Source organism: Dermochelys coriacea, chromosome 1 (genome assembly GCF_009764565.3).
Source record: "Dermochelys coriacea isolate rDerCor1 chromosome 1, rDerCor1.pri.v4, whole genome shotgun sequence".
Taxonomy (NCBI): Eukaryota; Metazoa; Chordata; order Testudines; family Dermochelyidae; genus Dermochelys; species Dermochelys coriacea.
The window spans coordinates 96664868-96692692 of record NC_050068.2 but is presented as its reverse complement, the minus strand read 5'-3'; the positions used below and the strand labels follow the sequence as shown (position 1 = coordinate 96692692).

Sequence of the window (27825 nt, the reverse complement as noted above, 5' to 3'; positions counted from 1 at the left end):
AAGGGACTGATAGCCTGGCTGCTTCACAAGGACCAGTAGAGCAATTGCATGGCAAGATGCACATTATTTTGTCTGCTAGTCACCCAGAAGAGAAGTCAGGTTTTAATAAGGTGCAACCCTAGCTTCAGACTCTTTTCCTTTACAGATGCCAGGCTCTATTACATTTTGGATCTACAACTTACTACACAATCACTTTAAACTTATGGATCCTGCATTTGTCACTAGCAGAAGTTACCTTTTCCACATTTCTCCTTATTTTAAAGTATTTATTAAAATCAGATGTAAATTGCTGCATATTTGGGGAAGTGTCACATTAAATTGCCCTGCTCAAATCTCAAGCAGGTTTTGTGTAAAAAGTACAAAATACAAAACCAAATCAAGAAACTCCGGCTATTTAAATATCATTCAGAAGCAAAATGTTCAAAATGAGGGAATTTTTAACTTTTGTGTTTGATGGATGCCATTATAATAGAGACTAATCTTTCCAACTGATTTCAGATTACCAAACAAATACAAGTAGGTACACATTTTCAAACAAACTGTCAGTAACAATCTTATTTTAAAGAGAATATTTAAATCCAATCTGTAGTGGCCTCTTCAATCTCTATGTACGGCATCAGGGTGACGAAAATAACACAATGCAGTAGTTGGTCAAGTTATTAGTCTTTCTTTTTAAGAATACTGAAAAGATGGATCATTACCCTGTATACAGTAACTCATATTTTCATTTGTGAAAATAAAGATTGGTATACATACTAACCTCTTACACCTCTATTAGGTTCGGATTCCAAAAAGCATTTAAGCACATTCTTAACTTTAAGCATATGCTTAAGTTTTATTGACTTTGATAGGATTTAAGCATGTGTTTATATGTTTTCCAGGTCTTAATGTTTCTTCTTCAGTGGTAGTCAGGATTTCTGCATGCACTACTAAAAATATATTAGTGTTAACAAAATCCTGGCCCACCCACTCACCATTAAATTCACACTGCAGCAAAACTTCTTATTTTTTGTGATATTAAAGAGCTAGCTTTCCTTCTAATAAAGTAACTCTTTAGTTAACGGCAACATATGTGAAATTTAAATTGTTGAATCCTGCACAGAGTTTTTAAAAAAGTGTTAAGTAAATCAGCGGCAGCCATAGAAAAATAGTCTTGGTTCTAATTAAAGTGGAATTTAAATTTAAATGGTCCTCCAGAGCTGAAAGGGTTAAATCCTTGCCATGTGTTCCAGGTTCTGTGAAAAGGGTTTCCTCCTCCCTGTTGGTTCTCTGCATCCAGTGGATCTTCTCCTGCATCAAACTTCCTCCTCATTTCTAAGGAAACATACATACATGGTAAAAAGGGACGCAGACTTAACACATTATTACAGAAACAGTCTACCACTCAAGAGAATTTTGGTACCTCCAGCAGGACAAGAAGAAGAGATAAGAAGTAGTTTTAAAGTGTCCCTAACTCCAGACAAAAAAAGAAAAGCAGTACTTGTGGCACCTTAGAGACTAACAAATTTATTTGAACATAAGCTTTCGTGAGCTACAGCTCACTTCATCGGATGCATTTGGTGGAAAATACAGTGGGGAGATTTATATACACACACAGAGAACATGAAACAATGGGTTTTATCATACACACTGTAAGGAGAGTGATCACTTAAGATGAGCCATCACCAGCAGGAAGGAGGGGGAGAAGGAGGAAAACCTTTTGTGGTGATAATCAAGGTGGGCCATTTCCAGCAGTTAACAAGAACCTATGAGGAACAGTGGGGGGTGGGGTGGCAGGAGGAATAAGCTGGGAAATAGTTTTACCTTTATGTAATGATCCATCCACTCCCAGTCTCTATTCAAGCCTAAGTTAATTGTATCCAGTTGGCAAATTAATTCCAATTCAGCAGTCTCTCATTGGAGTCTGTTTTTGAAGCTTTTTTGTTGAAGGATAGCCACTCTCAGGTCTGTAATTGAGTGACCAGAGAGATTGAAGTGTTCTCCGACTGGTTTTTGAATGTTATAATTCTTGACGTCTGATTTGTGTCCATTGATTCTTTTACCTAGAGACTGTCCAGTTTGACCAATATACATGGCAGAGGGGCATTGCTGGCACATGATGGCATATATCACATTGGTAGATGCGCAGGTGAACGAACCTCTGATAGTGTTGCTGACGTGATTAGGCCCTATGATGGTGTCCCCTGAATAGATGTGGACAGAGTTGGTAACGGGCTTTGTATAATAAAACCCATTGTTTCATGTTCTGTGTGTGTGTGTGTGTGTGTGTGTATATATACAAGTCTCCCCACTGTATTTTCCACCGAATGCATCCGATGAAGTGAGCTGTAGCTCACGAAAGCTTATGCTCAAATAAATTTGTTAGTCTCTAAGGTGCCACAAGTCCTCCTTTTCTTTTTTTGCGAATACAGACTAACGAGGCTGCTACTCTGAAACCTGTTATTATGCAAGGCACCGAATTTAGCCATATGGAATGGAAATCTATCAACTTCATGAAAAAACACGTACAGATACAGACAGACATCATCTTCCTCTCCAAATGCAAACAGATGGACATCATACCAAAAGGACTGAAGGTAAAAAATCTGTTACAATCTACATACCACACAGACTATGCTGACAGCTTGTGCCATACACACTCAAAGAAACTGCGGAACTACCTGATCAACATCCTCTACAGCCAACAGGGAAAGATTAAGAATGAGCTCTCAAAACTGGATACTCTCATAAAGAACCAACCTTCCACACAAACTTCCTCGTGGCTGGACTTTACAAAAACTAGACAAGCCATCTACAAAACACACTTTGCTTCTCTACAAAAGAAAAAGGACACTAAGCTATCTAAACTACTACATGCCACAAGGAGCCACAACAGTGGTTCCCTTAACCCACCCAGCAATATTGTTAATCTGTCCAACTATACTCTTAGCCCAGCAGAAGAATCTGTCCTATCTCGGGGCCTCTCCTTTTCCCCTCCACCTCCACGAACGTAATACAGTTCTGTGGTGACCTAGAATCCTATTTTTGATGTCTCCGACTCAAGGAATATTTCCAACACACCTCTAGCCAATGTATTAACGCACAGGGACCTGCCAACCAACACTACAAAAAGAAGGATTCTGGGTGGACTCCTCCTGAAAGTCGAAACAACAGACTGGACTTCTACATAGAGTGCTTCCGCCGACGTGCATGGGCTGAAATTGTGGAAAAGCAGCATCACTTGCCCCATAACCTCAGCCATGCAGAACACAATGCCATCCACAGCCTCAGAAACAACTCTGACATCATAACCAAAAAGGCCAACAAAGGAAGTGCTGTCGTCATCATGAATAGGTCGGAATATGAACAAGAGGCTACTAGGAAGCTCTCCAGCACCACTTTCTACAAGCCATTACCCTCTGATCCCACTGAGGGTTACCAAAAGAAACTACAACATTTGCTCAAGAAACTCCCTGAAAAAGCACAAGAACAAATCTACACAGACACACCCCTGGAACCCCGACCTGAGGTATTCTATCTGCTACCCAAGATCCATAAACCTGGAAATCCTGGACGCCCCATCGTCTCAGGCATTGGCACCCTGACAGCAGGATTGTCTGGCTATGTAGACTCTCTCCTCAGGCCCTATGCTACCAGCACTCCCAGCTATCTTCAAGACACCACTGACTTCCTGAGGAAACTACAATCCATTGGTGATCTTCCTAAAAACACCATCCTAGCCACTATGGATGTAGAAACCCTCTACACCAACATTCCACCCAAAGATGGACTACAAGCCGTCAGGAACAGTATCCCCGATAATGTCATGGCAAACCTGGTGGCTGAACTTTGTGACTTTGTCCTCACCCATAACTATTTCACATTTGGGGTGCTAATAAGCAATGGTCACAAACACCACCCTATACTGGAAACCTACTGACCGCTATTCCTACCTACATGCCTCTAGCTTTCATCCAGATCACACCACACGATCCATTGTCTACAGCCAAGCTCTACGATACAACCGCAGTTGCTCCAACCCCTCAGACAGAGACAAACACCTACAAGATCTCTATCAAGCATTCTTACAACTACAATACCCACCTGCTGAAGTGAAGAAACAGATTGACAGAGCCAGAAGAATACCCAGAAATCACCTACTACAGGACAGGCCCAACAAAGAAAATAACAGAACGCCACTAGCCGTCCCCTTCAGCCCCCAACTAAAACCTCTCCAACGCATCATCAAGGATCTACAACCTATCCTGAAGGACGACCCATCACTCTCACAGATCTTGGGAGACAGGCCAGTCCTTGCTTACAGACAGCCCCCCAACCTGAAACAAATACTCACCAGCAACCACACACCACACAACAGAACCACTAACCCAGGAACCTATCCTTGCAACAAAGCCCGTTGCCAACTCTGTTCACATATCTATTCAGGGGACACCATCATAGGGCCTAATCACATCAACCACACTGTCAGAGGTTTTCCTCCTTCTCCCCCTCCTTCCTGCTGGTGATGGCTCATCTTAAGTGATCACTCTCCTTACAGTGTGTATGATAAAACCCATTGTTTCATGTTCTCTGTGTGTGTATATAAATCTCCCCACTGTATTTTCCACCAAATGCATCCGATGAAGTGAGCTGTAGCTCACGAAAGTTTATGCTCAAATAAATTTGTTAGTTTCTAAGGTGCCACAAGTACTCCTTTTCTTTTTTGCGAATACAGACTAACACGGCTGCTACTCTGAAACCAGTGCTCACTTTATATTTTTTATTACAAATATTTGCACTGTAAACAAAAAAAATATTTTTCAATTCACCTCACTTTATTGTGAAAGTGCAATTTACACACGTAGAATTTTTTTACATAACTGCAAACAAAACCATGTAAAACTTTAGAGCCTACAAGTCCACTCAGTCCTACTTCTTGTTCAGTCAATCGCTAAGACAAACATGTTTGTTTACATTTACGGGAGATAATGCTGCCCACGTTTTATTTACAACATTACCTGAAACTTAGAACAGGCGTTGGCATGGCACTGTTGTAGCCAGCGTTGGAAAGTATTTACTTGTCAAATACACTAAACATTAATATGCCCTTTCATGCTTTGACCACCATTCCAGAGGACATGCTTCCATGCTGATGCTTGTTAAAAAAATGTGTTAATTAAATTTGTGTCTGAACTCTTTGGGGAGAGAATTGTACGTCTCCTGTTCCATAGTTTTACCTGCATTCTGCCATATATTTTGTGTCTCAGTCTCAGATGAAGACTCAGCATATGTTGTTCGATTTAAGAACACTTTCACTGCAGATCTGACAAAATGCAAAGAACGCACCAATATGAGATTTCTAAAGATAGCTATAGCACTCGACCCAAGGTTTGAGAATCTGAAGTGCCTTCCAAAATCTGAGAGGGATGAAGTGTATAACATGCTGTCAGAAGTCTTAAAAGAGCAACACTCTGATGTGGAAACTACAGAACCCAAACCACCAAAAAAGAAAATCAACTTTCTCTTGGTGGTATATGACTTCGATGATGAAAATGAAGGTGCATTAGTCTGCACTGCTTTGGATCACTAGCAAGCAGAATCCACCTGTTCTCTCTTTCAGATGACTCTGTAAATAAGACGTGGGCAGCATTATCGTCTATAAATGTAAACAAACTTGTTTGTCTTAGTGATTGGCTGAACAAGAAGTAGGATTGAGTGCACTTGTAGGCTCTAAAGTTTTACATGGTTTTGTTTGAGTAAAGTTATGTAAAAAAATAATTCTACATTTGTTAAGTAGAATTACTTAACAATTCACCTCACTTTCACGATAAAGTGAGGTGAATTGAAAAATACTTTCTTTTGTTTGTTTTTTTACAGTGCAAATATTTGTAATCAAAAATATAAAGTGAGCACTGTACCCTTTGTATTCTGTGTTGTAACTGAACTCTCTATATATGAAAATAAAGAAAAACATCCATAAATATTTACAATAAATTTAAATTAGTATTCTATTATTGTTTAACAGTGTGATTAAAACTGAAATCAATCATTACTTTTTTAATCTCGCGATTAATTGCGATTTTTTTAATCGTTTGACAGCCCTAATTTAAACCCTTTATGCTGCTTCTGAAAATCTTAGCCAAGTAGTTTAGTATAAAAGGGCTTGAGAGCCTGTAATACGGCTTGCAAAAGCAATATGCCAACTCCCCCGACATAAAAAATATTCTCTTAAATTTCACATAAGATCTACCCAATTAGTCAACCCTTGACACATCACCCAATTGATCATTAGCTGGAAAAATTTATCTACTTGCTGCTAGCACAGGGTCTTGAATAGGCAGGCAGGCTTGCGGTTCCAGACAGCCTTTTGAAAGCCTCTTCACAATAATGTGTGTTAGTTTCCTCACAAGATTTGTAGTCACTGAATTACTTCTAGGATTTATAAACACCCTCCAAGCCTTGTTTTGAAAGTGCAAGTCTCCTGCCCTCCCAGAACAGCACAAACCAAGCTAGGGAGGAAAGTGTACTAGACAAAATTTGGAACCTCTGCAAAGTAGTGTTCCAATTGGCTGGTTAGGTCTTCTTGGTGAGGTCACACCTGTGATTTGTACTCTGTAACTGAGATGCACTTGTTTAATCAATACCTCAGCCAGCCAGTATGTTAATAAAATAGGTTTTTAATTGTCATTCCATTTCTCAGCCCCCATCATACTAAAGGTATTAAGTGGGGGGGAGGGGGGAGAGACAACCTAAAAGCTATAGTCTCTTCTCCTCCACTCACTAGCACCACTGCAAGCTGTTCTACCTTCAAAACTGAGTTTGTTTTGATGATAAATTGGGGCTGATTAATGTTCCTGATGTAACTTTTTCAAATAAACATGGTATTGATAGCAGCTCAGCTACAGGGAAGAGCTGCTAAACACAGTGGCCAGCAGCAGCTATAGTGAAAAACTGCCTCCTATTTTTGGCTGCTCTATTCTCTCCCTCTCCCCCCTGCCACTTCCACCCTAACCTGAAGAGCAGTTCCTTTAAAGGGTGGGGAGGAGGTCTCACATCACTTCCACAGAGTGACCATATCACAGTCCCAACCACTTTTCATGAGTAGCTGGACTAGGTGGTTGATTGTTTTGCTTTTCAGAAGACAGGAACACAAGAAGCTTCTGATTTAGCCTCTGCCCTATTCCATCTGAGGAGATGGGCTAATTGAAGGGAGGTGTGAGCAGGGTACAACTGGAAATACAAGTCTAGGGATAGGGGGAGAAAGGGGAAGAGAGACCTGTACTTAATATGGACACTTTCAAAATTAAATGTTAGAATCCTCAGAGTATTTTCCAAGGAATTCTTGGTTTTGGACATAAACTTGATGGGAGTAAATTGTGCCTTAATATTTTCTCCACTATCATGCGGGAAGACGAGTCCCAGAAAGAGAACTCTGAAAAATAACTTGTATTCAGTTTTTAAATGCAAGTCATTAAAATAGCATTAATGTGTTCTATGGTGTGTTTTTAGTCCATTAATATATTCCACAGACAGCTGAAGTTATTCTGCTTGTGACCTTATGCCTTACAATACACGTGTGGCATGTGTAACAGAAAATAAAAACACCAACCCAGGAATGTCTTAACACTCACTCAATTTAAAGATAAGTGAGTAAGAACCATTTTGAAGTTTTAATGTCATTCCTGGTCAAAAGGACAGGATAAAAGTTAAGATCAACCTGTTATTCTGTGCCATGTTCCAGTAACAGAGGCAGAATTTTAGTTTCCGGTTATAAACACATTGCAAGTCTGAACAGGTCTTTCCTACCCAGTGCTACTAACCATATGTTCCACTGATTTGTGGTGGAATTACAGGGCCTTGCCCCTATACTACTTCTCAGATGAAAAATATCAGGACAGCTACTACACTATTAGAAGACTTTCCTTGGGGCATTGTCTTATGTTTTTCATTAAAACCTTTTAAGAACTTCTCACAGTGACTAAGGTCCTTATAGACCTTTTCAAATTGAGACAGAGGTTGTAAACTCTCTAGGACTAATCCAACAGTTTCATTACAGTCCTCATGCCATTCATTGGTTTCAGCATGCCTACTCCTCCCTCCCCCAGACCTGACAGCTCATTTGTAGCTCACCCTCCTCTTTATTTCCTTATCTTGGCCAATGCAGACATTGTAATTTACAGATAGAAAAACTGTGATGTCGATTTAGCAATTCAGTGGATTTTGTATTGTGCAGGTGATTTATAGGTAAATAACCTCCTTGCCAAACTAGACAAAAACTACCAGTCTTTGCTGAAGGCAAAACAGAAGTTCAGAGTTTCTAAGCCAAACTATCATTAAAATTGAACAAGACCACACAAATTTTATCCAACTTCCCTCAGCTTTCTAGAAAAAAAAAATCTATCTTAGTTTAGGATACCTTTGAAATTCAATTGTTTGGTTTTATTTTTTTGAGAACTTGGATTTTGGTTAGAGAAGAGAGGGAAATACAAGGTGATCATATGTAGTTTACAATGGCTACTTCCCTATTTCCATTTACTATGCAGGTGCATGTTTAAAGTCTGTTTTGGGTTCTTATCAAATTCATTAAAACAGTATGATATTCTTCTATTGCCATTTCATCGCAGATAATGTGATAAAAATAGAATCATAAAATATTAGGGTTGGAAGAGACCTCAGGAGGTCATCTAGTCCAACCCCCTGCTCAAAGCAGGACTAACACCAACTAAATCATAATAAGTCATAATGGATATCACAGTTGTGTTTGTTCTATCCATTATTCAGAAAAGAACCACTGTGTAAATTTAATCAATACCTGGGTCAGTAAGTACTTCTTTAGCAGCTGCTATATCAATAAACTTTTTCTCTGCCGCCTTCTTCTCCTCTTCATTCTGGAAGTTATCAGGGTGCCACTGAGATGCTAGCTTTCTATATGCTTTTATGATTTCTTGTTTTCTTGCATTTCTGGGGAGGGAGTAAGGAAATTAAGTTACTTATAAAGTTTCCAACTGCTCATGTGCCACATTAATGAGTCTGCAATATAATTATAAATATGGTGATACAACAAACTAACAGACACCAAGAAACCCAAATATTCACTGGTTAACATTTTGCTGCTGGCAGTCAAGATTTCTCAGACAATAATGGCTTCCTCTAATAAGAGTAGTAGAAAACAGGTTGCCATTTTAAGTAAAACAAACCCAATTTTTCAGTTTACTTTCCTCGGAAAGCTCATAATTTATTAATTATTATTAAGTACTCAAGAGAATGTTAGTTGTTCAATATCTTCACTTTTTTTTTTAGGTCTCTGAGCTGAAGAGTGTACAATAAATTCAGAGATGATTGAGTCAAACACAAAACTGAAAGAGGAAACGAAGCAGGGTCACCAAAATAAGATTGATAAATAATGTGCAGAACAGTGTGGGTTTTTTGTTTGTTTTTTTTTTAAATAAAAATCATTATGTTCATTTCGATCAGGCCCATGACAGAAGTGAGTTTTTAGAAAGTATTTACTAGCTTTTTTTCCAGCAAGTCGTCTTAAACTGTCCCACGCTACTGTGCTCTCGGACATGAATTTTCCTTTTTCTTCCCTTCCATAATTCACTTCTGTAATTCTTTGGTTTCCCAAATTGCTTGCCTACCTTTTTGCTCCATTATATTTGGAACTCTTTGCTAATGAGGGATTGTTTCCTTGTTTATTGCCAGTTAGCACTTCTTTATTTGGGGACTTTCTGAGCAAATGCTACTTAGAGGCTGAAAAAAAAACCCTTATGACCACATAAAAACTCAACAATTTTAAAGTGGAGGGAGAAAGAATATGGAAACATACCCAAAAAAGCATAAATATAAGTGGCAAATCTTAGACTATTTGATTAGTGACTGACTATGTAAAACAGAGTTGGGCAAACTACAACCGGCGGGCCCATCCTGCCCGGCCCTTGAGCTCCCAGCTGGGGAGGCTAGCCTCTGGCCCCTCCCCTACTATCCCCCCTCCCCCGCAGCCTCAGCACAGGAGGTGGCTGCACTGCGGGGGCAGGGGAGAGCAGGAAGCGAGGCTCACCTGCATCCTCAGGGGAGAAGGCGGGCAGTGCGGGTGACAGGAGCACAGTGAACATGGGCAGAGGAGTCAGGAGGAGCACCAGGTGGCAGTGCAGCTGGATGGAGAGAAGCGGCGCTTTGAAGGGGAAACGTCCGCTTCTCTCTCACGGCTGCCCCTGCTCCTCTTGAGTCTTCCACCCATGTTCACAGGGCCGCATTCTGAAAGGGGCAGGGATAGGGGTCAGGGCAGTCAGGGAGCAGGGGGATTGGATAGGAGGTGGGGTCGGTCAGGGGACAAGGAGTAGGGGGGATTGGAGAGGTCGAGGTTCTGAGGGGGACAGTCAGAGGGAAGGAAGTGGGAGGGCGGTTAGGGTTTGGGGAGGCACAGCCTTCCCTACCTGGCCCTCCATACAGTTTTGGAACCCCGATGTGGCCCTCAGGCCAAAAAGTGTGCCCACCCCGATGTAAAAACATTCTGGACATTCATCTCACCTTTTTATTCCCAAAATTTTGTAATAATCTCTCTTCTGAGATTGCTTCAACATCCTCTGGGCTCTTTCTAGGCCTTCACGAATCTGTTGGTCATTTTCACTGTTGGCCTGAGCAGTTTCATAATCTTGAATAGCTGCCCATAAAAATGAATGTAAGAGCATATTATATACCTCACTAAATCAACCTTACTTAAAAAAAAAAAAATCACTCAATTTAGATTAAGTACTAACCCTATTCCTAGAACTCAGATGTTTTGCCACTATTATTTGTAAGCAGCAAAACTAATTGCTAAAACTTCATGGAAAAAGTCTCAGTTTTGTCATATTTTCCTTGGTATTTGTAAGTATCAGACAATAACTGTATTCTGACTCCTACTCAATGAAGTTCATTTATCTGTCTATGGTTTCTTAATGCACTTTGGAATCCCTCAGATAAATTGTGATGCCCCAGAGTAAAGCTTGTCTATACTAAGGGGTTTGCACATCTGGCTAACGCAGTGCAGGCAAGGCCTAACTCACCAAAGCAAGGAAATTAACTTGTAGTTGTTAATCCTTCCAATATGGAGGACACCTGGAAACTGGCAGCATCCCATGGCATCAGAAGGAAGTCTGGATCTAGTTCTTGTTTGGGATGGGGCAAAGAGGGTGGAGAGAAGGAATTCAGGACCGACTACTTGTTGGGAGAAGGATTATGTGAAGATCCTGACTTTAATTTTAGACTTTGGATTGAAGTGGGGCCCTAAATGGATCTAAGGAAAGTCAGGATCAAGCACTTTTTTGAATGGGTAGGGAAGGGAGGAAATGGGACTTAGTGGTTGGTCAGAACAAAATTTCCTTGTAGGGTGTATTGAATAAAAGAGTGGGAAACATGCCTTATAGTGACAGACTCCAGAGACTCATACAGTTTCACTTAAACAAGAGAAAGATAAGGGATGACTTGATCACAGTATGTAAGGCCCAGATCCTCAAAAGGACTTAGGTGTTGCTATCCTCAGTGTTGTAATACTCAACTTTTACAAAAATCACAGGAATCCTCAAAGCTTAGGCTCTCGTGCAATGCAAAGGGAGAGACAGGCAACTGAAAATAGAATCTACAAAAGCCAGCATGCTAGGTGCAAAGCTCCCTAAACTCACCAGTGGGCAATAATGAAAGGTGTGTCCTAAGCCTCACCCCATCCCACAGAGTTTGATGCCAAAGTCTGGGTTGCAGGAGGTTCCTCTCTCTGCCTGCAATCCACTCAGCTCAGGCGCCTTGCAACAAATGCCAGAGGTGGTATTCCACAGTGGAAGAGTTTCAGCAGGAGAGAGAGAGGGAGGCCCGCATCAGAATAGCCCACAACTCAGTGGTTAGGGTGCTCTCCTGAGAGATGGGAGACTCCTATTCAAAGCTTTTCTCCCTATCAGGCAGAGAAGAGGGAATTGAACCCAGGGCTCCCACACCTCCACACCACACGAGTACGTGCTCTAACCACTGGGATAACAGTTATAAGGGAGGCACTTTGTATTACTTTAGACAGAATATATGGGCCAGAAGGTAAAAGGTGTTAACATGAGCCTAGCACTGTTGGACAGTGATGAACAAGGTTCGGTATAGAGAGACCTCAGCCTCCTCACTACCATGGCAAATACATGAGAAAATACATGCCACAGGTTAGAAGTGTTTTGATTAAAACAAGACAAAAAGCAAAACAAAGTTAATCAAAACCTATTACAGCAGTGGTCTCCAAACTTTTTCTTTTTCACACTCACACACACTCACTCTCTCTCTCTCCCTCTCTCTCATTCCTGTCCATGCCATCCCGCCCTCCACGGAGCCAGGACCAGGAGCAGCACCACAGCTACAGGAGGTGGGGACACGGAGAGGGCCAAGGGGGCCAAGGCTGGGGCCCTGGGCACAGGGCCAGGAGCAGAGCTGGGTTGTGCTCCCGCCTGGCCCATGGCGAGGGCCCCAGCTGTGCCCTCCCAAACGTTCCTCCCCACAGTTTGGGGACCTCTGTATTAAAGTCTTTTTCAGGAGGATGAATATTGGTTAGAGCAAGGGTTCTCAAACTAGGAGTCGGGACCCCGCAGGGGGTCTTGAGCTGTCAGCCTCCACCCCAAAGCCCACTTTGCCTCCTGCATTTATAATGGTGTTAAATATATAAAAAAGTGTTTTTAATTTATATGGGGGGGTCGCACTCAGAGGCTTGCTATTTGAAAGGGGTCACCAGTACAAAAGTTTGAGAACCACTGGGTTAGTGTCTTATTTTGTTAAACAATCCCTTTTAGTGGGGAAGGTTAGCTCTGTGGTTCACTTCTGAGTCTGAAATGAGTCACTTTTCTGCTTTTGACAAAACAGAAACACAAGGGAGTGAAGAGATAGGATAGCAAAGATGGAGGAAATATGGCTTTTGTTGATGTTCTCAGGATACAGGGTGGCATATGAGTCATGCACAGGTGCTTTAGGTTGCAAGGTCCATCACAACAGCTGTTACTCTGTACCTTAAATCACCTGCCTAGCAGAGACACCATCTGGTTGGCCTGGCAGGTCCCTCTCCTTCACTGGTCCTCAGGCAGAGCAAAGCTTGTGGTGCAAGTGCCATGCAGTGCAGTTGATTTCAGGATCAGATAAAAAGCAGAGACAGTGTGTAGGAGGAAGACAGTTCAGGACAGAAAGGGACCCACAAAGGAGAAGAAGAAAGAGTAGGATCTCACACATTAGGCTGGGGTCCTCACTGGTGCAGCGATAATGGTCTAGCATCCCAGTGGAGTATTAAGGTCTAGTGTCACCCCAAAAATCTGTCCACTGCATCTGTGGTGATGATAAAAAAATTTCTTCTCCTCCTCTACCTTAAGCCTCTTTCTAAGGGCTCCAAAAGGGAGTAGCAGGTGGAACAGACTGTCCTTTTATTATTTTGTTTACCAGTTAGGCCTTATTTCTGGCACACCAATTTGGGTTCATCAGTTTCTGGTCCCACAAGTCTCTTATTTACTAGGAATGATTTTAACACAGCCCTTGAGTTAATATTTATAGGCCTTTCTGTTTGGACTAATTACGTTTTTTGTCTCCCATTAGCACTTTTTCCCCATGAACATTTTATTGTTATAGGTTACGACGACATTTTATGAACTTTTACTTACTTTTTACAGCTGAGCTAACAATTAGGGTAAATCTGTAGGCCCAGTTATTACTACAATACCAAACCTCCACCTCATTGATTTTAAATGGGCTTTTCATCTGGTAGGCATACTCTAAGCATGCAGATTGGGCCCTGTAGGCAAAATAGGTGGGAGAACGCCTGTCTTTATCTAGTTTCAGAGTAGCAGCCGTGTTAGTCTTTATCTAGTTTGTGGCTCATGCTGGGACTTCATCCAGGTGCCTAGAATGAGAAAGCAGCGTGCATGCCCAGAGGCAGAAATAGATACATTGGGGACTTTTACAGCAAAAATGTAGGCACCAATTTAGATGCCTACAGGATTAGGCAGCAGCCAAGCAGGAGATTATGGATCTCAGCAGCACCTAAATTCTTTTGTAGCTTTGGCCTTAAATACCTACATGGGGAACAAAACTTTGAAAAACCCTTTATCAATCTAGCAGACAAAGGTATACCAAGATCCAATGGCTAGAAGGTGAAGCTAGAGAAATTTTGACAAGAAATAAGGCAAAACATTTTAACAGTGAGAATAATTAACCATTGGGACAATTTACCAAGGGTAATGGTGGATTTTCCCTAACTGGCAATTTTAAAATCAAGATTGGATATTCTGCCTAAAAGATGTGCTGTAATTTAAACAGGAATTAATTCAGCTAGTCCTATGGCTGTCAGACTAGATTATCACCATAGTCCTATGGCCTGGGAATCTATGCTTCAGCAACGAAAGAGAAATAGAGAAGAGGCAAAGGCATAATGAGAGCATTCTGCAGCTAGGATGTATACAGCAATTGACAGGCAGGTTGCAACCATCAGCACTGGAAAAAGTGGCGACTGCAGTTATACCACTAGTCTCAAATACTTAACGCGGTTGGAGGTTGCATTACATAGGACCTATCTTCAATGTGCCGTTGTTTTCAGCCATTGGTTCCCAAGCAGCATATGCTACAAGGCCCCCTTTTACATGGGTTTATTATGGCAATAGAACAGCTAATCATCTGAAATCTATGCGCACATTTACATACCGTTATATTTGTTTAGGAAGAAACAATATAGTGTATAAATAAAATTTTGCTTTTAAATCCCATACATAATATATATGCTTCTACTTTGAATTCATCACATGAATACTGTTTTTATTTCAACAGCATGCAGTCTTTATCAAATACATAACAAGCAAAATACTGTAATGACTTTGTGCAAAGGCATTAGGCACTTTGAAGAGGTATGCAGTTTGTTTTGTGCTTTGTTCATAAGTGATAGCATGTTGAATTACTGGGGCATTAGAGTATTCTAAATTTGATTTCTTCTTTTAGAAGAACAAAGCATTTCTTCATAAGAAAATTGAATTATTGCCATAAAGTAATAAATGAAATACTTAGACTTTAAATTTTAATATTCTTCAGTAGGCCTAATTTGCATTTTATGTGTAATGAACATTTTCCCCTTCACGGTGGTATAATCTTGAGAGTCTCATTATAGGTCTAAGACTCTTACGTTTCCTAAGTAAGAAAAGTCTTTGCATCAAGATTATTTTCAAGCAGATGTTATTTCTCAGCAGGTGTTACGTTTATCTTTTTGCTGTTTCTGTGCAAGACAGCAGGAGGTGCTAGCCAATTTATATTAGACACTTGACAAGAGTGTGATTTTGTTTCAAGTAAGGTATTCAAAAACAAAAGCTAGAAAGAATACGTCTGATGCCCCAGTGATTCACACTATCTTATACAAACAAAGCACAAATAAGATTTCTATTCATTCTTGTATGGCTAGGTCATCTGCTAGCCCCACTGATTTGTCACTTGAACCAAAGCACTTTGCCGCTGCTTAATATTTGTCCAGTCACTTAAAAACACAGCAGGCTATACCAGCCCATAATATATACACTTCTGCATCTGCTGAGGATAATGAAAATGCAGGGACTTCTCCATTACACTGCTTTATTGCCCGATAATGCTAAGCACCAGTGTAATTAATTTGCTCCATAGAACATGAAAGGGTATGTCCCATCATAAATTTCTTACAAATGAATATTACAGACTTGGTGTAACAGATTGCTCATTTTTACTGAATGCCAAGTGCATCTACAGTATACTGCTATCAACTAAGAGTTTAAAGTAAAACATTTTCTTCTTCGAGTGCTTGCACGTGTCCATTCCACTCTAAATGTGAGCGTGCCCTGAGCACAGTTGCTGGAATATTTTCTCCTAGTGGTATCTGTCAGGTTGGCTCCAGTGCCCTCTGGTGCTGTGCACTTGTACGGCCGGTATAAAGCAGAGCACCTCTCGTACCTCGCCATGAGACCCCCAGATCCAGACTCCGGTACCGAACCCGGCACTGAGCCTCAAGAATAGGCCCCACAGGTCCCAGCTGATACAAAGGGTGGGGTGGGTGACTGTTCAGCCAGTCCTAGCCTCTTCCCCAGATGAGGCTGTGGTGGCATTGGGTGTGTCCCCTCTGCAAGATGACCACAAGGCTTACCAAGACTTACTAAAGCAGGTGGCCTGGATGTAGCTGATTCTGTGGCCACAGCAGCGACCACACACAGAAGCTCATGGTTGCAGTCATCGGATTTTCCCCTGGAGGTACAACAAACCCTCCAAGACCTCTGCAGGGCTGACGCAGGCCACCCCTAGACAGTCAGGGAACTTGAAGCACTCCTTTTGACAAAATGCTTGAGGTAGACCACTCAATCTCCGCAATATTGGATCCAATTACCCCTGTTTTCGAACTGCTTGTCCCACTTCTTCAGATCCTGGACTTTCATTACTTCAGACCCTTGGGTACTCACCACAATAGAAGTGGTCTACACCCTCCAGTCTGTGTCTATCCTGACTTCCCACTCTCCCTCTTCAGGGACCCTTCTCACAAGCAACTTTTGGTACAAGAAGTCCAATCCCCTCTTTGGGTGGGAACCGTAGAAGAGATTTTGCATCACTTCAGATGAAAGGACGTTCTATTCCTGTCATTTCCTAATCCTGAAAGCTAGGGGTGGTCTCAGACCTATCTTAGACCTGCGTTGTTTCAACCGCTATCTCAAGAACTTAAAGTTCCACATGGTCTCTCTGGCTTCCATCATTCCCTCTCTGGAGCAGAGGGATTGGTATGCCACCCTCAATTTAGAGGACATATACTTCCACATATCGGTTTTCTGAGGCCACAGAAGTTTCCTAAAATTTGTCGTGAACTAAGTAAATTACCAGTTTGCAGTGCTTCCATTCGGCCTGTCAGCCATTCCGCGGGTTTTTACCAAATGTATGGCAGTGGGGGCAGCTTTTCCTCAGGAAACAGGGAGTGCATGTCTTCCCATACCTCGGCAACAGGCTAGTCAAAGGCCAGTCAAGAGCTCAAGTGGAATCCAACATCCATCTCATCCAATTAACCTTCTGGGTCCTAGGCCTACTGATAAAGACACAGAAATCCATTATCCTGGTAGAGAGGATAGAGTTCATTGGTGTAGTTTTCAACTCCATTCAGGCAAGAGCCTTCCTTTTGGAAGGCTGGTTTCAGACAATTACAGTTTTGATAAGGTCCTTTCAGACCCACCAGGTCACAACAGCTCAAAAACGTCCGAGTCCTCTGGACCACATGACATCATACACTTATGTACTGCAACACATGAGGCTGTCTCTCAGACCTCTCCCAATGTGGCTGGCCAGGGTGTATTCACCTACCCAGAATCATCTAGATTCAGTGCTCACTATGCCCGCTCAAGTCCTTGGTTCACTGACTCGGTGACTGAACAACTGCATGGTCTGTGCAGGAGTGCCCTTTTTGTGGCCCCACTCTCTAGTCTCGGATGTGTCAGCATTGGGGAGCCCACTTAGGGGCCCTCAAGACTTAAGGCCTATGGTCTCCAGAAGAGCTCTCTCTTCATATCAATGTAAGAAAGCTCAGGACAGTCTGTCTAGCCTGGCAAGCATTCCTGCCCCACATTATGAACAAAGTAATTTCAGTTCTCCTGGACAACATGACTGCCATGTTCTACATCAACAGGCAGGGCAGAGCTGACTCCTTCCCCTTATGCCGGGAAGCAATCCAGCTATGGGAGTTCTGCATAACACATTCAATCCATTTTAAGGCATCATACCAACTGGGAAAGCAGAACCAGCTGGCAGATTACCTGAGCACATCTTTCTTCTCTCACCATGAATGGTCCCTTTGGCCAGACATTGCAGAGGGCATTTTCCAGTGGTGGGGGACTCCCCTTATAGACCTGTTTGCTACCTACAACAATAGGAACCAGTTCTGTTCCCTGCAAGGCCACAGCCCAAGGTCTCTTATGGATGCCTTCCTGCTATCATAGATAGATCACGTGTATTATGCCTTTCCCCCATACAGACGATACGCAAGGTTCTGATGAAGATTAAGTGGGACTGTGCACGGGTAATTCTCATAGCCCGGGCACGGCCCAGGCAGCATTGATTCGGCACCCTTTTAGGCCTCTTGATGGCCCATTCCTGGGTCTCCCAAGACCAATCGGCTTCTCCACCCAAACCTCAGCTCTCTTCATCTGACAGCCTAGAAGCTCCATGGCTGAACCTTGAGGAGCAAGCTTTCTCCAAGCAAGTCCATGGAGTCCTGCTAGGCAGTAGAAAACCTTCCACCAGGACTACTTACCTTGCAAAATGGAAGCACTTCTCCATCGGGTCCTCCCAACACAGAGTTCTGCTCACACAGTCCTCATTGCAACTATGTTAGAGTACCTTTTGCATCTCAAACAACAGAGTCTGGCTATTTCTTCAGTCAAGGTTCACCTAGCAGCGACATCAGCCTTCCATCCCCAGGTCAACCACCAGTCTGTTTTTTTTGCATGAGATGATTATTAGTTTTCTTAAAGGCTTGGAGAGGTTATACCCCCAGGTAAGAAAGCCTATTCCTCCCTGGGACCTAAACCTTGTCTTATCAAAACTATGGCTCCCCCGTTCGAGCTGCTTGCAACGTGCTCGTTGGTTCATCTCTCCTGGAAAGTGTCCTTCTTAGTGGCCATCACCTCAGCCAGAAGGGATTCGGAAATCTGTGTCCTCACATCGAAGCCTTTACATACAATCCTCTTTAGGGATAAGGTGCAGCTGCATCCGCACCCAGTGTTCCTCCCGAAAGTGGTTTCACAATTCCACTGCAGTCAAGCAATCTTCCTACCAGTGTTCTTCCCAAAGCCGCATGTGAACAGGGAGGAGCAACATCTACACTCCTTAGATGTTAAACGTGCCTTGGCATTCTATATACCAAGAACCAAGCTGTTCAATGCAGTTGCTCATAGCGAGAGCTGAGAGGCTGAAAGGCCTTCCCATCGCCACCCAGAGAATCTCATCCCGGATTACATCATACATTCGTGCATGTTACAAGCTGCTCAGGTGTTCTTCCTCTAGCTAACCTGACCACTCATTCCACAAGATCGCAAGCCTCCTTGGCCACTTTCCTAGGACAAGTCTCTATTCAGGACATCTGCAGGGCAGTCACCTGGTCTTCGGTGCACATGTTCTCAATACACTATGCCATCACCCAGCAGGCCAGAGATTGATGCCAACTTTGGCCATTCAGTCTTGCAATCGGCTTGTTCTTGAACTCAAAGCCCACCTCCTGTGCAACTGCTTGAGAGTCACCTACATTGGAATGAACATGTGCAAGCACTCAAAGAAGAACAGTTACTAATATTTCTGTAACTGTTGTTGTTTGAAATGTGTTGCATGTGTCTATTCCAAAACCCAGCCTCCATCCCCTCTTATCGAAGTCAGCCAGTAAGAAGAAATTTAGGGAGCACAGAGTCAGCAGGGCCCTTTATACTGGCGCTATGAGCATGAAGCACCAGGGGGCACGGGAGCCGACCCACGGATACCATTAGGGGAAAAATTCCAGCAACTGTACTCAGGGCAAGTATACACCTACATTGGTATGGACACGTGCAACATATCTCAAAGAACAGTTACAGAAAGGTTAGTGACACTTTTTTTTTAAAATGACTAACTTTTTTAGATTTTGCAAATAGTAAAAATACAGGCATGTAAGTTCTCTAGTGAAGAAAGTAGAAGGGATAGGAACAATTAGTGCTGCAGACCTCAAGAGAGGCATAATCAGGAGTCCTGTTGGCATGACCAGAGTGCAGTGAACCTAGCACTGGAAGAAAGTGCACACTGTACCTTCTTAAAGATATAGTGAATGTTAATTCTAAGCATGCTCCCCTCCCGTAAGCTTTCTGCCCAACTATTCTCTATGCAAGTGCACTGAATCTAATCACTGCTACTTGGGCATTATAACCCAATTCACAGTCCTCCTCTGAGCAACACTTCAGAAGATTAGTCCAAATTCAGATTATATTTAGCAGGTTATATTGTGCTATATTTGAAGGAGTGGCAGCATGGGGACCTCATACCCACTAAAGGAAATTAGCTCACCAAGCCATGAAATTTTATTACCTCCTCCTTTTACATAGTTTGAAGTGTTATTAATGGCTATAAAGTTATCCATTTATTTTAAAAATCCATCATCAGTAACTATTTCCAGTGGCAGTGAATTCCACAGGCTGATGCATCAAACATCATTTATCTTTATTAGTTCTATATTGCCATCTAATTTCATTATGTATCCCTTATTTCATATTTGGGGACAGGATAAAAAGAAAGAAAGGGGTCATCAAAATTGACAAGGGCATAGTGGAAGCTGAATACTGTACTCCAATTAAGTTTCTTCTAATTCTTCTTTGAAGGCTTAATAAATCTAGTCTTTGCAATCTCTCCAATATGTCACATCAAACCTCTAACCATCTAAGGATTTGTCTACGTAGCACCAGCAAACCACTGTAGTTGGGTAGGATTTGTAAAGTGCTTTAACTGCCTTGTGTAGGCCCTTCTGGTGTGTTCTAAAAGATACCCAATATCCGTTAATGTAATCCTGGCACTTTTCAGAGCATGCCAACAAGACCTACATGGGGCAGTTAAGAGTATTAAGTTAAGAACTCCTCTGACACACTTATCTGTGTCTTGTAGACAAGCCCTCAATTGCCCTTAGCTTATCATAGGCTTTTAAGACGTTTTTGCATAGGATAAAGATAGGCATGTACTGCTGTCTTAAAAACAATTCAGTTAAAAAAACCCACCAGTATCAGCACTGATTGGATGCCACAAAACGTATTGTAGCATCCAAACATTTGTGAAGATTGCCCGTAACACTTAAGCAGAAGTTGTTTATAGGTCTGGAGGAGTTGTTCTTGTAGTATTCTTTAAAGTTTGAAACCATAAATATTACGTCAAAGTTTTACCTTCCTCATATTGGTCTTCTAATAAATAGGCTTCTGCTCTGCCCTTTAAAGCATTCACGTTAGCTGGTTCCAGCAGCAGAACTTCTGTGCAAACTTTTATGGCCTCAGCAGACTGCTCATTCTGAAAAGGGGAAGGAAAAATGTTTGTGTTTGTTTTTCTTGTGAAATACTATTTACTCACAAGGGTAAAAATGTTTTTTTTACCTTTGAGAAGCAGTGACAGATCCTTTCTTTGGCACGAGTAGTATAAATAGGGACCTTTGGCTCAGTTTTCATTACAGATTCGTATTTACTGATGGCATCTGTGTACCTATTTTAATTGTGAAAATAAACTGAGTATTTAAACACAATTATTTTCTAAGCAACTGTATCAATTCTTCAGTGGTCATTAAATCATTAACTCATACAAAGTAACTTGGAAACTATCACTGGGCGATTTGTTTTGTTTGGGATGATGTGAATCTCCTTGCAGTACCTCTCTCGGCCTCAGAGGCTGTACCTGGGCCAGCAGGAGAAAGAAAACCCTTAGTCCTTTTAAGAGCTACACCCCCATCCCCTCTTCATGGGTTTAGGAAGAGGAAGAGGAGGAGGCTCTTTGGTTGATTGGTTGGACAGAGGCAGCATAAGCCTATCAGCTCCCACACATGGAAAGGGGAAGGTTTATAAGCCCTCCCCCCGCCCCCGCCTGGAAGCGCCATTCTGCACTAGGAAGAAAAGTTCCTCCCTCCCTGCCTTGGGGTTACAGGAGGACAGAGTTTTGGGGCCTTGCTGTGGGTATCATGTAAAGAATTTTTCCCTCACTGCCAGCTTGGCCAAGCAGAATGACCTTTTTGCCTTCCTTTCAGCAGCCCAGGGATCCAGTGGTTAGGTTAGGTTGAAAAATTCACACTGTTGCTACTTAACAGGTGCCCAGTGCAGGTACTTGTTCAAGAGGGAGTCTAGTTCCCTGAAAAAGTGGTATTAGACGTGATTAGGAGAAGGCATCTCCTAAAGAAGGTGGGCATGGAGTTGATGCTCCTAAGGTCCAGTACAATGAGAAGATAACCCCCTTAAACCTCCCATAAAGGTAAGACAGTGGAGTCCCAGCTATGGGCTGGGATCAGGTTAGTTGGGGAACAGATTACACAGGTACAACAACCTGCACTGGATGAGTTATTGCTGGAGAGTTCCCAGATATGTTACTTAATAAAGTTATGACTAGTTAAATCACATTTCCAGTGGCTTGTCTGTTTTTCTGCAGTGTTCATGACAATGCTCCTTTGCATACTTTCATATTCAGGGAGGCTCCAGAATGAAAGCATCATTTGATGAACAATTCAAGTGAATCAAAAAGAGAGTGACTATCATGCTCCTGTGACTCCCAACAGCTTAAGAGCTGAACCAAGGTTTATGTTTTTAAATGCACAGAAACTAACATTTGTCTGAAACGTAAGATTTTTCTGAAACACAAACGGAAGTGCAGGGTTAAAGTTTCCATTCCGTCTCTAACTAATCACATAGTGCCTAGATTCGGGAGCTCAAACAATACATTACTACTCACCTCATTGTGAGCTGGTCTCAGGCCCTTTCAAACAACTTTGGGATGAATTAAGGCTGGCATCCCAACAGAGAGTTATTTTAATTTTGTTTGTTGTGTGTGTTAGCATCTCGAAGAAAAGTTTGAGCATATTACATATATAGCAACTTTCAAGGCTCCAGTAATTATTTTCTTGCTTTCCGAATCATGACAAACTCATGAAAAATGTATTTAAAGGCTGTGGTGATATTTTATTTGCAAATATGCTGTGATCTCCACTTTTAAACACTGATGCATTAAAATACACTTTTAAATAAAAGACAACATTTAACGCAAATTAACAGCACTGACACTTGAATTTACTGGTGAAATGAATGGCCACATACAGCTTTCCAGAGAGGCCACACAGTAAACCAGTAAAATTACTCAAAAAGTGTACTGATTTTTTTTTTAATATTTATCAGCAACTCTGCTGATAAAATTTTGCTTTTTGTCATTTTGCAGTACTGTAAAGCAAACTAGTTTTCCTACACACATACTACTAAGTATAAGAAATGCACATTTGAGAATTTAAGTATTCCAGATTTCATCCTCAAAGTTAAAAAAAAAAAATTTACTACCATACCACATTTGAAATCCAGATAAATGATGAAGAGCTACCTCCACTCTATCACTTTACATAGCACCTAGCACAACTATGGTTATGTGTTTGACAGTAAATCATACAAAATTGAGAAGCAGCAAGGAGCAGAAATTTAAAAAAAAAAAAGACTATTCATCACATCTAAGGGTTGGGATGGGGCATTTGCTTGGTGCATCTATTATCAAGGGACAATTTGTAGTAGCATTGATCTTTATTTATTAGTTATATGGCACTATGACATTTGAGAGCTGAATACAAACATTGTCCATGCCTTGATCTTATAATTTATTTCATGCAAAGAGCAAACTAAAATGGCAATAGGCCATGGAGAGTAGGAAGGGAAGCAGGATAAGTAAGAAGCAGGTAACAATAAGGAACAAATGCTACTGATGGTACACGTGGGTTGGTGTCTATTTTTAAACTGAAATTCTCATGGCCGTGCCCAGTGTTCAATCCCACATGACAAACACAAAACAAAGCAAACTATCTCCAAACCTGTGAAGTTTTACTGCTTCAGGAGGAGTCAGCATTGGTATCATTCAGTAAATGTCTAGAGCTCTTACCTGCCTTCCCTGATGAGTTCCTCTGCTGACTCGATTTGCTTATTAAGTTTCTTTACTTGTTTATAGTGAGAAAAACACAGCTTATGGTCCTGGTCAAGTTTCAGACACTCTCGGACTTCACTTTTCATGTAGGAAAAAGAAACATTACGGGATTTCAAATAGAAGAAGAGGACAGTATTTTTAAAAAGCTGTCTGGAGCGACAAATTTTTCTGCATTGCATTCTCTCTTCCACTCAAGAGCATGTTAACATGTGAAAATTAATGAAAACCATCCTCCTGAGTTTACAGCGTTTTTCCCCATTACTTTATGTTGCCAGAAATTTATACTCCGCATAAAAGTTATACTATATATTACAATGGATTGTTCTCTAGTGTATATTTTCAACTTTTTTGTCCGGCATTTGATAGTTATTTGTCACAACTATCTTTGATGACTTATTTTCAAGTATATTCTTACTCCACTCATACCATTACAGTCCATGTAAGCATAAAAACATTATACGCCTCCTAAACCAGAACTGACCACTCTGATGGGACTCAGATACTTGAGACAAAAGATGTCTTCAGAGAATGCTTATTTGCCTAGCACCCATCCGGCAGAAGCACTATATTTTAAAATAGACCAGTGTTCTTTGAAATTCTCAAAATGCAGTGGTCTAATAAAGAAAGTCTTGGATTGGTACAGCTGTCATCCTGTCATGTCTTATGTCATGTCTCAAAAGGATAATGAAAATGCTGACATATGTCTCTTCTAAGAGCAAAGTAAAGTCCTTACTGCATGAAGCCAAGACGACCTAAGGAGGAAGGGACAAACAGAGGAACAGACATGAACTTGGGGGCCTGAGGAATAGTAGTAACCTAACTCATGAAGTCCCAGAGCTACAAAACTTTTATCTTTCTAACAATCTCCTGACGCACTCTAGCACGCTTTTCACATCCCAGAAAAGTGAGTGCAGATGCTTCTTTTTGCTTTTATGAATAACTTCTCTCCACTGTATGTTTCAGTGTTTTGCTTAATTGCACTTACAGCTTGGATTTGGCCATGAATGGGAAGAAAATTGATGTGGCCTGAATGTCCTAGGAGACAAAATAATCTCGCTATACTTGAAGAAAAGAGAACAAGTGGGGTGGTCTTCTTAGCATATGCACAACATGCCTCAGGTGGCCTGTGACCAGGATTCATCATGGAATTTGGTCCACCTGTTGGATCATTAGCTTCCCTGGCCCGGGCACTGACAGGGAGTGTGATGTGAATGCTGATCCATACCCCCACAAGTGGGGTTCACTGATGTATAGCTATCCAAGGTCACTCAAAAAAGTGGGGAACCAGGACGGGGTACAATCTTCACCCTTAGAGATATCATACCTGCTGGAAGGGGATCCATGCTGGCATGAAAGAAATACCCAGGCTTAAGTAAAAAACCACACTCATTTGAGGTTTCCAAAATCCCTGCCCTCAACCATCCATTCCGACATCCACTCTACTAATAAGGAAGGGAGAGAAACCTAAAAAGAGACAACTCAGGATCACTGTTCCCTCTAAGCTGTGCGCGTGCACACAGATCCTAAACCCCGCAACATGGCAAAACACCGCACGCACAAAAATTTGCACGGAAGAAATTTTTTGCACACACAGCCTGTTGAAAATTAGAGGGAACATTGCTCAGGATAGTAAAGCTGCAATTCCCTGTTCTCTCAATTTCCCCCATCTCCAACTCAGCAGTTGCTTTTCAGTAGAAGTACTGTGTGACAGATAGCAGGGGGCAGACTTTCTTCCAGAAGATTCTAATGATGCCCTCTATTCAGCTTTTATTACCCGAGCGAAAGCAATGGACATTGCCTTCTCACTGCCCTGAATTCATCAAAGCTTGTCAAAGTACAAGAGCACAAAGGCTGAACTCTAGCCAGACTTGGTCTGAATGAACTTCAATCTGAGTACAAGTCAGATGGGGTTTGAATGATCTGGGGACTAGAAGAGAGAAGACAATACAGATGGTACTGAAAAGCAAAGTATCTGTTGATCGCATACGGAGTCCTTGATCTCTATACACAAAGTATTTCAATGACCATGGTCTTTTCTCTGGACTGTCTCCAATCTCAATACCAAAGTCTCATTTGTATCCATATGAGAGTAGGTTTTTCCACTTAGAGACTGTCCATGAAACATTCTCTAAATACATTCACAAGAGCCCTCCATGGAAGGCCTTTCTCTATTTGGATCAGTTCATTCTTGGCCAATCTGGCCAATCTTGGCCAATTCTTCATTAATTCCTCCTTTCTCACCATTTTTCACTGTGCCCATTTTCTTTTGTTTGACAGACTAGCTGGCTTTTTTTGAGCCACTAGAGGAGCTGCAGTCTCTACCCATAGATATGCAACAAACACCAGACTTTATTAGGTTATTTTAATTATTAGTGTACATCTTATGCAGAGTTCCAGGCACGATATCTTGTGCTAAAACACCGAAACAAAACAAGAACTGTACAGAGATAGGCCAATGAGTACTTGCACATGACTATGTTGACAAAAGTGTCTGCACTAATCCTATCACTCACTCATTATGCAATTCATTATAGCAGATGGGTCGAACTTCCTTGCTGGGCTTTGTGTTTTAATTTTTGCTATTACAGACAATAGTAAACTTACCTGAGTGACAGTTCATGGTCCCCCAACTGGTAGTATATTGTGCTGATTTTATAGAAGGCTTCAGTGTTATCATTCTTCAGTTTGGTAGCAGCTTTTAAGTCACTAATGGCTTTGCCTGATTCTCCTTCCTTTATATAGCATTCAGCTCGAAGCTCCCGCAGCTCTGCATCCCAAACGCAAACCTTGAGAAACCAAAATGAAAGCTAGACTTTGATCTGTAAGCATTTCACTTGTTTTTAAATACTACCTAATTTCATATTGCCTCTTGTGATGGATCAGTGTTCTAGTCATGTGCAGAGTGCTTGAAATTTAACATCAATGCACTTCCCAGAGAGCAGAGATATTTCAAAGCCATTCCTCCAAAAGATTACAGAAGGCAAGTTATTTAGAAATGTGATTTGTAACCCAGCAGATGAGCCCACTCAGGGAGGCATGCTTGAACTCTCAGCACTGCTGGAAAGAACTGGGACAGTGAGAGCCTGAAGGAGGGTGGCTGGAATCCTAAATTATTACAACTTCCCCCCATTACTATGGAAGATAAGAATTGTGATGGCTGAGGTGTCTACTGTCCAAATAGACATCTGAAGGAGGCTTCTATATCAACATGGTATGCAGGTCTGTCCTTAATACTTTTGGCAGTACAGGTTTAGAGAGGGACAACAATCATATCTCTCGAATAATCAACTGTTAATGTTTTTCCCCGATATAAAAATGAGTTTCTCCTTCTGTAATAAATATGTGGGGTGGGGTTTGCTGTCAAAAAATGACAAGGCATCAAAACCAAAACATTTCATGTTTTTCTTAACTCTCAGTTTTACAGGGCTAGGTTTAATCATAAAGCAGGCCCCCTCTCCCCCCCATCCCACCCTTTGACTCTTTTACAGTTATGAAATAAACGCTACAATTGACAAATGATTGAAGTTAATGTGATATACCCTCAAATAGCATCTCATTTTGTTACATCTAACAAAGGGAACTCAGGGAGATAGCACCTTACTCTGAATAGTTATAATGACCAAAATAAGAGTATGATTGTAATATAGATATAATTGTATTTACCTTCAACAGATAACCCACTAATTCTTTTATTACTGCTTTGGGCTTGAAGGATTTGTCTGCAATATCCATACAAAGCAACTTCAACGGTACATAAAAGCAGTGTACATATTTTGACATATCAGAAGACTGTATTTAAAATGTTTAATAAAGCAATAGAGAGTATGTGCAACTAAGTTACAAGATGCAACTAGGTTACCAGATCAAACTTTAAATTAGGAATTGAGTATACACATTTTTATTTATTAAAATTCTTCCTCAGGGAATTGTACATGATTCATTTATAAAATTTCAGTCCTAGCTAGACTGAGTATAAAGGCAAATACGAGTAATTTATTTTGTAGATAAACGACACTTCTCAGAAGCACAGTAATGAACTATCATTAAGGAAGCATGCCCAATCTTTAGCTTACAGAAAATATCATTATTAATTCTGGTATTTAACTTAAATGCTGGACCCAAAAAAAGTTACATTTACATAAATCTAAGTGTTTCTATTCCAAATTTGTG

At 41.4% G+C, this 27825-nt stretch overlaps 1 protein-coding gene across 2 annotated transcripts in view; it reads right to left on the bottom strand.

The window, feature by feature from the left end:
* Positions 1–229: 229 nt before the first annotated feature.
* DNAJC3 (DnaJ heat shock protein family (Hsp40) member C3) overlaps positions 230–27825 on the bottom strand; it is a 79522-nt gene continuing 51926 nt past the window's right edge. For both annotated transcript variants that reach the window (XM_038387350.2, XM_038387352.2), the window contains exons 6-12: positions 26260–26441; positions 23614–23733; positions 21096–21201; positions 20892–21012; positions 10507–10639; positions 8792–8940; positions 230–1314 (exon numbers count right to left, since the gene is read on the bottom strand). In XM_038387350.2, coding sequence (XP_038243278.1) covers positions 1160–1314; positions 8792–8940; positions 10507–10639; positions 20892–21012; positions 21096–21201; positions 23614–23733; positions 26260–26441 — 966 coding nt within the window. In that variant the 3' untranslated portion in view covers positions 230–1159. The remainder of the gene's footprint in view (positions 1315–8791; positions 8941–10506; positions 10640–20891; positions 21013–21095; positions 21202–23613; positions 23734–26259; positions 26442–27825) is intronic.